This window comes from Quercus lobata, chromosome 5, assembly GCF_001633185.2.
Source record: "Quercus lobata isolate SW786 chromosome 5, ValleyOak3.0 Primary Assembly, whole genome shotgun sequence".
Taxonomy (NCBI): domain Eukaryota; kingdom Viridiplantae; phylum Streptophyta; class Magnoliopsida; order Fagales; family Fagaceae; genus Quercus; species Quercus lobata.
Window position 1 is genome coordinate 62,806,506 of NC_044908.1, and position 11,536 is coordinate 62,818,041.

General features: G+C 39.0%; 1 protein-coding gene across 1 annotated transcript; it reads left to right on the forward strand.

Moving 5' to 3' along the window:
• Window positions 1-2,666: 2,666 nt before the first annotated feature.
• Window positions 2,667-11,011, forward strand: LOC115990912 (MDIS1-interacting receptor like kinase 2-like). The gene is made up of 3 exons (XM_031114680.1): window positions 2,667-5,199; window positions 10,465-10,506; window positions 10,722-11,011. Exons 1-3 carry the CDS (start codon window positions 2,667-2,669, stop codon window positions 11,009-11,011), a joined length of 2,865 nt encoding a protein of 954 aa, XP_030970540.1.
• Window positions 11,012-11,536: the final 525 nt, after the last annotated feature.

An 11,536-nucleotide genomic window follows, 5' to 3' on the forward strand; every position in this document is an offset into this window, starting at 1 on the left:
TATTTAAAGTTTTTTAGGTTACAAAAATGACGTGACATCATTTTTATTGGGTGGATTAAACATCCTTGGTAAGTTTATGTAAAACTAAATGGAAAATATGAATGGATGGACTGTTAATGCAAACAGAAAATGGTTTCAAGGAATAAAATACAAATTCTGAAACTTCATAGTTTAAAATCTAAAGACTCATAAATTTTAGGAGTATAGATTGTAGTTTACCCTTTATATTCTAATACTAAATAGAAATTCAACATTTTTTTTTTTTTTTTTTTTTTTTTTTGTGGTTAGAAATAAATCCAGTCCTTCTTTGAGCTTAAGTATGGATTGCATTTGCAATTATATATTTTTAGATTAACACATGTTCTTATCATTGTTATATAAGGGACGTTAACTTATAGGTTTTAGAAATGTAATCATGTAAGTTAGTTCTTTGTGATATATAAAGCATTCCATCAATTTCGGATACCGGGTGGTTTAACCAAAAAAAAAAAAAAAGCATTCCATCAATTTCGTATGTTGTGTATGAACACCGGTGTTCATACACAACATATATAACCTAGCCTAAATTTTAAAGTGATGTGAATTTACATATATTAGTTATCAAAATTTGAAAGATTACTACGTAGGTGCTAAAAAAAAAAAAAAACATACATTGTTGCAAGCAAGCCTTTTTATCCTGTTTATAAACTCTAGACATTTTCCAGCCCTTATATACATGCGGACAAGGAATTTTAGCATGGGGGGCGAGATTTTAATAACAAAAATACAACTATATGTATGTATTTGCTTAAAAAGGTTTTAGTAAAAGCTTTCAAAAAAAAAAAAAAAGGTTTTAGTAAAAAGTATCATGCTTTTGATAAAGAAGTAAACTAGCACCATATGAAGATTATTGATTCCATGTCTTTTTTAAACTTAACTTTATATTCGTTTTTTTTTTTTAATTTTTTTTAATAATTAACTTCTTAGTATTATAGCTTTTAAAACTCAACAAGAAATTTTCAGATAAAATATGAAAACTTCAAGAGTGTTTTTTTTTTTTTCCTCAAAAATAAAGAAAATAAGACATATGAAAATAAGAGATATCTCTATAATATGATTAATTATTATTTTATTCTCATTTATGACACAACTTTGCTCCATTACAAGTTTAAACCTCCTCAATATTAAAATTTAAAAGAAAAATAAAATTATTTCAAGCCTAAGGAGTTCATAATTTTGGGGGACCAAAGCCAAAAAGAATAAAATTTTAATTAGTTTTCGTAAAAGCATTTTTCAAAGTCCTCCCCTTCCCACAAGCTATAAACAATAAGTTTTTTAGGAGCACACTATTTGTCTAAAGCCGTAAATTAACCAAACTGTCTATAAATAACTTGAGCTCAACATGGGAAAAGTCTTGTTTATATTCGTTTGTTAAACAAACAAGTCAAACTCAAGCCAAGTTTAGGTGCAACTACTAAATAAGCCAAGCTCAAATATAAAAATGTGTTCATGAACAAACTCATTAACAAGAGGCTCGATTTAATTACAAAAATCATATATTTTATATGTATACTTTTCCAAAAATATACCTATGTAGACTGGAGATTGAAATTTATAAGTTTGTAAATAGGTTCATATGATATCAAATTATTATTTTTAATTTATTGTTAATATAAACAATCTATTTATAGTAAAAATTCATAAATTTGTGAAATAGTAAAAAGTTTTAGCTATAGTTTTACTATAAATGGAAAAAGGAATAGATACTTAAGTAACTCGTAAACAAGTTCAAGTTTGTATTTTACAAGAAAATGAATTAAGCTCGAACTTGTTTGATGATGTTCAAGCACACCTAATGTTTGAATTAAAATTAAGTGAACAAGCCTAAATTTTAAACACTCAACTCTACTCAACTCGTTTACAATCCTACATTTGTCACAAATTTTGTTACAACTTGTTTAAATTGTTGATTGTGAGTTGCATGGATAATCACTTACATATAAATCCACTTTTATGATTTTACCCCACCATTCATAATCGATCACATTATTGTTATGACAAAAGTTATGATGCAAATTTTTTTCCTATACTTTCTCATATTATAAGATCTTCCTTGGTCAGATATATACCATCGTCACTTTAATGATCAATGACATGTACTATTAACAACAGATCACATAAAAAATGTTTCCCCTTAATTTTTGATTTTTGTTTTTTTAATTAGTCATAGTCAAAGATTCTATTATTCTTATAGACAGTCCTTTTATTTTATTTTATTTTTATTCTATTATTCTTATAGTCATAGTCTTCTCATTAAGAATAATACAATGTTTGACTATAACTTAAAAAACAAAGTAGTTATTATCCTTATAGTCATAATCAATTGGCGTTTGATTCAAAGAATCCAAATATAGGCGTGAATAATTTCTTCTTTAACAGAAAATGATGCGTAATCCTTCTCATAATTTAGTAACCCTTTTAATACGTTATAAAGATAACGTGATTGATGGAACATAAAATGAAATACAAAAAATAAAACAAATTAAAGATTTGTTTTTGTATAGACTGGTCGTATTGTATGCTTATAAAAGGTGCTTAAAGTTAACCTTCCATTCATATATGGAACCCCAATAGTGACCTACTTGGAAAACTGAAAATATTGTTTTACACTGGTACACAAACACACAATGTCCATAATTTTCCTTGCACTACTTGCATGTTATCTGTTATCATTCAACGTTGAAGCAACACCAAACTTTGAGGCTGAGGCTCTCCTGAGATGGAAAGGGAGCCTTGGAAACCAAACATCTCTGCAGTCATGGACGCCGGGGAATATCAACGAAAAGCTTACTACAGGCCCATGCATGTGGTTCGGAATTACTTGCAACATGGCCGGAAGTGTCACAGAAATAAGCCTGCCAAGCGCACGGTTAAGAGGTAATCTCAGCAGTTTAGATTTCTCTTCCTTTCCAAACCTTGTTAGTCTCAATCTCAGTTGCAACCTTCTCACTGGTCCCATTCCATCCCAAATTGGTACCCTCTCCAGACTAACCCACCTTAATCTCTCAATGAATTTTCATTCTGGTAATCTTCCACTTTCCCTCACCAATCTCACTAACCTTTCATTGCTCTATCTGGGCAATAACTTGATAAATGGCGAACTAGACCCACGACTATTCTCCAACTGGACAAGGCTTGAATTTCTTGAGCTCCAGAACAACAATTTTACTGGGGTAATACCTTCCCAAATAGGCCTCTTAACAAATTTGAAAGAACTAGCTTTGATGAATAATCACATCTTTGGCTCAATTCCACCCGAAATAGGAAATTTGATAAACTTGGATGCTTTGGCTTTAAGTGGAAATCATCTTATGGGTCCTATTCCCCCATCTCTTGGTAACCTCAGCCAAGTGACCATAGTATATCTAAATCAAAATAGACTCTCCGGCCCCTTGCCTCAGACAATTCAGAGTGCTAAAAATCTGAAAAATTTGCGGGTGTTTAAAAATCAGTTATCCGGTCCTGTACCTCAAGGATTAGCAAATCTCTCATCCTTAGAGAATCTCCAACTTAATGAAAACAACTTCTCCGGTCACTTACCACCAGTCTGTCAGAAAGCACCTCTTCAAGTATTCACTGCATTCTCTAACAACCTCTCAGGTCCTATCCCGAAAAGCTTGAGAAACTGCAAAAGCCTCACAAGGTTAAGACTCCATGAAAACCAACTTACTGGAATGTTAGACCAGGACTTTGGAGTGTATCCAAATCTCAACTACCTTGAGTTGAGCTACAACGACTTGAAGGGGGTGCTATCACCTCAATGGGGAGGGTGTGGAAAATTAAAATCACTGAGAATCGCTGGTAATAAGATCACCGGTGAAATACCCAGTGAGCTTGGCAAATTGAACCAACTCGGTCTGCTTGATCTCTCTTCTAACCAAATTGTTGGAGAAATACCAAAGCAATTGGGAAGATTATCTAATCTCATCTTCCTGCACTTGAGAGACAATCAAATTTCAGGTCTGTTGCCACCTGAAATTGGTGGCCTTTCCAATCTTGAGGATCTAGACTTGTCTGCCAATAGGCTGAGCGGACAAATTCCAGAAAAAGTTGGGGATTGCTCAAGGCTGCGCAATTTGTGCTTGAGCAAGAACTATTTCAATGGAACTATCCCCCATACCATTGGTGATCTAGCCCACCTAGGCTTACTTGATCTAAGTCAAAATAGACTCACTGGTGACATACCTCCTCAACTTGGGAGTTTGATAATGTTGGAGTACCTGAATCTCTCTCACAATGTGCTCTCTGGTTCCATTCCCTTATTCAACCAGATGACAGGACTAACCTCCATCGATTTATCATACAATGAATTGGAAGGTCCACTTCCTGATAATGATTTCTTTCGCCATGCAAATCTAACAGCATTCAGCAACAACAAAGATTTATGTGGCATAGTAGAACGTTTGCGGCCCTGCAATGTTACATCACTGGAGAATGGTGCTCATAGCATTGCTGGACGCAGAGTTTTTATCATTGTTGGAGCTTGTTTGTTTGGAATGTTGTTATCATTTGCTATTTTGGTTGGGTTTTTAACTCTCTCAGGTAGAGCCGAATTCAAAAGCAAGTCAAAAGAAGCAACAACATCAAATAGTGGAAACATATTCTCAGCACTGAATTTCGATGGGAAGATTGTATATGAAGATATCATCACAGTCACCAATGACTTTGACGACATGTATTGCATTGGGATGGGTGGAACTGCAAGAGTTTACAAAGCGCAAATGCCAACAGGACATGTACTAGCAATAAAGAGAGTGTGGTGCTTGGAAGGTGAAGAAGAGGAAGAGATGGTGGAGACTTTCAAGAATGAAATTCGAGTGTTATCAGATATACGACATAGAAACATAGTAAAATTTTATGGGTTCTGTTCTCATGGACAGCACAAATTCCTAATTTATGACTACATCGAGCGAGGAAGCTTGGCTAATGTCCTATGCAATGATGAAGAAGCCCAAAAGCTAGGTTGGAGCAAGCGGGTGGACATTGTTAGGGATATAGCTAATGCTTTATCTTACATGCATCATGATTGCACTCCAGCGATCATTCATCGAGACATCTCAAGCAAAAATGTGCTCTTGAATAGTGAGTTTGAGGCTTGCATCTCTGATTTTGGCACAGCAAGGTTTTTGAAGCCTGAGTCAAGTAATTGGACAGCTATGTGTTATGTCCCAAGACCACGTGGAGTCAAGTGGTGTAGCTGCAACAGAAGGTGGCTAGAGAAAGAATTCTAATAAGAATAATGCCTCAAGATTAGTATCGTTTGAATTGTTATTTAATCTATTATTTGATTAGGATAAGGAGTTATCTTAGGATTGTCATTATCAATTAATAAGGAGTTATCTTGTGATAGAACTCCCTTAGGATTCAGTTATCTTTTGTATTTGAAATTCAGTCCAGTTTGTATTTAATGACAGCAAGAGGAAATAAGAGGCATGCAGAACTTTAATCTAAATTATCTCTCTCTCTTTCCCTTAATTTCTAGGAGGGTAGTCGCCTCATATACGACTAAGTTATCCGCCATTTAGCAGTTCACTGCATTTGGTATCAGAGCCAGATGGCAAACAACCCACCCCATACACGATCAACCACCAATGATGACCGATTGTCGGCCTTGGAAGTTAGCACCCATTCTATCCGGCAACAGGTTGAGTCTCAAAAGGAGGAGTTTGTTACTATGAAGGCAGGACTTGATGCTCTCACTAGTGCTGTTGCCCAAATAAGTCGAGCCTTGGAGGCAAAGGGCATGCGAATGGACGAGACCAACAACAATGGTGACCGCGACAATGGTTCCATCAATCAGAATCATGAGATTGGAGAAAGTTCTAGAGGACAAAGTCGAGGCACTCAACACGGCAGCCTACAGACCAGATTCTCGCGCTTAGATTTTCCTCGCTTTGATGGGGAAAACCCAACAGGATGGATTTACAAGGCTGAACAATTCTTTCACTATCAGAGAACCGAACCGAACGAGAAGGTGCTCTTGGCATCTTTTCATCTGCAAGATGACGCCTTGCAGTGGTACCAATGGTATGAGCAGTCGCAGCCAAACGTGCAGTGGGAGGAATTTACTCGAGCCTTGTGCATCCGGTTTGGGCCTTCCGACTATGAAGATTTTGACGAAGCGTTGGCTAAGATACATCAAACAGGTACGGTGCGAGAGTACCAAACGCAGTTCGAACGATTGGCCGCTCGTGTCCGTCAATGGCCCCAACGAGCATTGGTGGGCAGCTATGTGGGCGGATTGAAGGAGGAGATACGGACAGAAGTTAAACTTTTCCGCCCCACCACCTTGCTTCACGCCACAAGCTTGGCCCGGCTGTAGGAAGATAAAATTCAGAGGCTGAAGCACACATCTTCCATAGCAACACCACCTAAATATTTCCCATCACAACCACCACCGTATAAACCTTCTTTGCTTCCCACACCAACACTAATTAAACCTGCAATACCAACCACATCTGGGGTTCGACCTTCAAACCCAACATTCAAGAAACTTTCATGGGCGGAAATGCAAGCTCGAAGAGAGAAAGGCTTGTGCTACAACTGCGATGAGCGATTTGGTCCAGGGCATCGATGCAAGAGACAGCAAATATTCCTTTTGGAGACAATGGATGATACGGTTGAACATTTGGAAACAATGGAGCTCGTCCAAGGGGAAGAAGAACAATCAACTCCGGAAATTTCGCTCCATGCCTTATCAGGTGTCAACACACCCCAAACGATGCGAGTTACTGGCATGATTCATGGAAGGAAGTTACACATCCTTATTGATAGTGGCAGCACCCATAACTTTGTCAGTTTAAGATTTGCTAAGCGTATGAATTGTTGTAAGGCACCGGCACCAGTTTTCCAAGTCATGGTGGCCAATGGAGAAAGACTACGATGTGATGAAATTTATCTAGCAGTACCATTAGAGATTCAAGGCTACAGATTCAAAACCAACATGTACCCGTTAGATTTACAAGGGTCTGATGTTGTGTTGGGTATACAGTGGTTGCAAAGTCTCGGGCAAGTGTTACATGATTGGCAGCGTCTCACCATGGAATTTTGGTGCAAGGATGAAAGGTTTGTTCTCCAAGGGGAAGGCACAGGAACGGTGGAGCACCAGTCTTTGCAATCTATTGCAAGACTTGCATCAAACAACGTCAAGTTTGGTGTAATGCAACTTTCAGGAGGTTCCATAGAAGTTAATCTCACAGAACCATCTAGGGACCAAGCAATTGCCTTGGATGCACTCTTGCAAAAATATCAGTTAGTGTTTCAGGCACCCACCACACTACCACCACCCCATAGCCATGACCACGGTATTCCTCTAGAGCCTGGAAGCGGCCCGGTAAGTGTGCGGCCCTACCGGTATCCACACATCCAAAAGAATGAGATAGAAAAGGCTGTCAAAGAGATGCTCTCCACCGGTATTATACAACCAAGTACCAGCCCTTTTTCTTCTCCAGTTCTCTTGGTTAAAAAGAAAGATGGCTCATGGCGCTTTTGTGTGGATTATAGGGCTCTAAATCGTGTAACGGTGAAGGATCGGTATCCAATCCCAGCCATAGATGAGTTATTGGATGAGTTGCATGGCGCTGCATATTTTACTAAACTGGATCTTAAATCTGGATATCACCAAATCCGAGTGCAGCCAGAAGATGTGCACAAGACAGCATTTCGCACTCATGATGGCCATTATGAGTTTATGGTCATGCCATTCGGCCTCACAAATGCGCCGGCCACATTTCAATCCTTGATGAATGATATTTTTCGACCACTACTACGACGGTATGTCCTAGTGTTCTTTGATGACATTTTGATTTACAGCAAAACTTGGAATGAGCATCTATTTCACTTAGAAATTGTTTTGGGCACCTTACTGAAACATCAATTATATGTTAATCACTCTAAGTGTCTAATTGGCCAAAAAGAAGTAGAATATTTGGGACATGTTATTAGTGCCGCAGGAGTGGCTGCAGACCCACAAAAGATTCGTAGCATGGAGAGCTGGCCGGTCCCTACTAACACCACTGCCTTACGTGGATTCCTTGGGTTAACCGGTTACTACCGGAAATTCATCCGTGGCTATGGTACCATTGCAGCTCCACTCACGCAATTGCTGAAGAAAGATGGTTTCTGCTGGTCTGATGCAGCTGAGAAGGCCTTTCACACCCTCAAACAAGCCATGGTCCAAGCCCCAGTACTCATGCTGCCTGATTTTTCCAAACAGTTCGTGGTAGAAACCGACGCCTCAGGCACTGGTCTAGGTGCTGTGCTTATGCAAGAAGGCAGACCGGTGGCTTATTACAGCAAGGCCATCTCTGGAAAAGCTTTGGGTAGATCAACTTATGAAAAAGAACTCATGGCCATTGTTCTTTCTGTCAACCAGTGGAGAAACTATTTGGTGGGACGGAGGTTTCGCATTCGAACTGATCATCGGAGTTTGAAATACCTCTTGGAGCAGCGTATCTCCACTATGGACCAACAAAAATGGATTGTGAAGTTAATGGGATATGACTATGACATTGAATATCGCCCTGGTCGTGAGAATATGGCAGCCGATGCTCTTTCTCGTTTACATGGCGAACTCGTGTCCATCACCTACCCGCAGCCCATTTGGTTTGCTGATATTCAGCGTGAAGCCCAAACTGATTCGAAATTAACAGCCATGAGAGAAGCCTTGTCCAAGAATCCATCCAGTAACCATGGTTATGAAGTTCGAGGTGAGCAGTTGTGGTTTAAGGGTCGTTTGGTTTTGCCTCAAAACTCTCGGTTCAAGAATGCCTTGCTCCATGAATTTCATGATACTCCTATTGGAGGACATTCGGGAATTTTTCGCACCTACAAACGAGTTGCTGCCAGCTTCTATTGGGTCGGCATGAAGAAGGATATTCAAGATTATGTGCAGCGTTGTGATGTTTGCCAACGCAATAAACATGACTCTTTAGCTCCGGCCGGACTACTGCAACCGTTACCAATTCCAAATCGTGTGTGGGAGGATGTGTCCATGGATTTTATTGAGGGTCTTCCATCTTCAAATGGCTTCTCTGTGATCCTTGTGGTGGTGGATCGCTTATCCAAATATGGTCACTTCATTGCCTTGAAACACCCTTACACAGCAAAGGGAGTGGCAGAGATCTTTCTCAAAGAAGTCGTGCGCCTCCATGGCATGCCACGCTCCATTGTTTCTGACAGGGATCCTATATTCACAAGCCAATTTTGGTCGGAGTTCTTTCGGCTACAAGGCTCTGAATTACGCATGAGTTCTGCCTATCATCCGCAGACTGATGGACAAACGGAAGTTCTTAATCGCTGCCTTGAGACATATTTGCGTTGTTTTGCCAGCTCCAAGCAGAAGCAGTGGCTGCAATGGCTGCCATGGGCTGAATATTGGTATAACACCAGTTACCATACTGCCACTCGTATGACTCCTTTTGAGGCGGTTTACGGTCGAGCTCCAGCCACCATTCATAACTACGAACATGGCACTACAGCGGTTGCACAGGTGGAGGCATCATTGAAAGGACGGGATGAGATACTTAAGCTTTTGAAGGAAAATTTGGTGACAGCCCAGCATCGGATGAAACTTAATGCAGATCGACATCGACGCGAGCTAGAATTTATGGTTGGTGATTATGTATATCTTCGCCTTCAACCTTTCCGTCAGATGTCTATTCGCACTCGTGGACACATGAAGCTTTCCCCGCGGTTCTATGGCCCATATCCGATTGTGGAACGTTTGGGCAAGGTAGCTTATCGGTTGGCACTTCCAGATCATTCGCGGATTCATCCGGTCTTTCATGTTTCTCAGCTTAAGAAGAAATTGGGTGCTTTGGACCGTGTTGCTATGGAACTGCCCCTAATGAAAGATGATGGTCACTTGCAGCTCGAACCTGTTAGGATATTGGATTTTCGCTGGCGCAAAGTGGGGAAGAAAGTCCTTCAAGATGCACTAGTGCGTTGGTCCGGAACAGCAGAGGAAGACGCTACTTGGGAATCTTTTTCGGACCTCCAGCAGCAATTTCCTCATTTGAATCTTGAGGACAAGATTCGTCTTCTAGGGGAACGGAATGTTATGTCCCAAGACCACGTGGAGTCAAGTGGTGTAGCTGCAACAAAAGGTGGCTAGAGAAAGAATTCTAATAAGAATAATGCCTCAAGATTAGTATCGTTTGAATTGTTATTTAATCTATTATTTGATTAGGATAAGGAGTTATCTTAGGATTGTCATTATCAATTAATAAGGAGTTATCTTGTGATAGAACTCCCTTAGGATTCAGTTATCTTTTGTATTTGAAATTCAGTCCAGTTTGTATTTAATGACAGCAAGAGGAAATAAGAGGCATGCAGAACTTTAATCTAAATTATCTCTCTCTCTTTCCCTTAATTTCTAGGAGGGTAGTCGCCTCATATACGACTAAGTTATCCGCCATTTAGCAGTTCACTGCACTATGGCAGGCACGTATGGATATGTTGCTCCTGGTAAGCTTGCCTTGCAATTCTGTTTTTACTTTACTATTTTATTTGAAAAGTGGTTGTTTCCACAATTTCAATTCAGGGTAAAGCTATAAGAAAGAACAAATTTTAGTAATTGGGTCAGTTGACAGCAATAGAAGTTGGCAATTTAGATAGCTTTGTAATATAACAATGTTAGTATGTAATGTTGTGATGTTTTCTTTTACTGTATTTTGTTGCAGAGCTAGCATACACAATGAGAGTGACTCAAAAAAGTGATGTTTATAGCTTTGGTGTTCTAGCACTTGAAGTGATCATGGGAAAACATCCAGCTGAGCTTATATCGTCTTTAAGTACACTTGAACAGAGCATCGAGCTAAAGGAACTGCTAGATCTACGTCTTCCACCTCCTACTGTTCTGTTTGAGAAAGATGTGGCTTCCGTAGTGAAGCAGGCACTGTCATGCTTACACATAACTCCAAATTGCAGACCCACCATGCGTGTGGTGTCTCAGGCACTATTGAAAGCTTAAGTAAATGTTACTCACTCCAACTGGCATCTCTCTCTCTCTCATAAGTTTCCATTATAATCTTTAGTCTGTATTGATATGCTTCATAATCAGAGGAACCATGGTAGTTCAATGCATGCTGATGAATGAGGAAGTATAGATGGAATAGTGGGCAGTGTTTTAGTTTTATATAAAAATTAAGACATCCTAATATCCACACAAATACACAATGTGTTATTTTATATTTTTCTTTCTTGAGAACCTTTTCGCATTTTCTTTAGATAGAATTGATATTAATGAAATAATATGAATTACGATAAATTTAGTACAACTTGTTGCCTTCTTGGTATCATGGGTACAACAAGAATGATATCATCGGATCAACATAGACCACCAAAGGAAACAATTTGAGAACGCTAATTATTGTTGCGCACACAAAATTATATACCACTATACACACTCCAGTTGAAATCATGTTTTGTAAAATCAAGTTTTTACAATTATAACCAAAAAAATTATGTGTTTCAAAACACGATTTCAGTTGTAAAG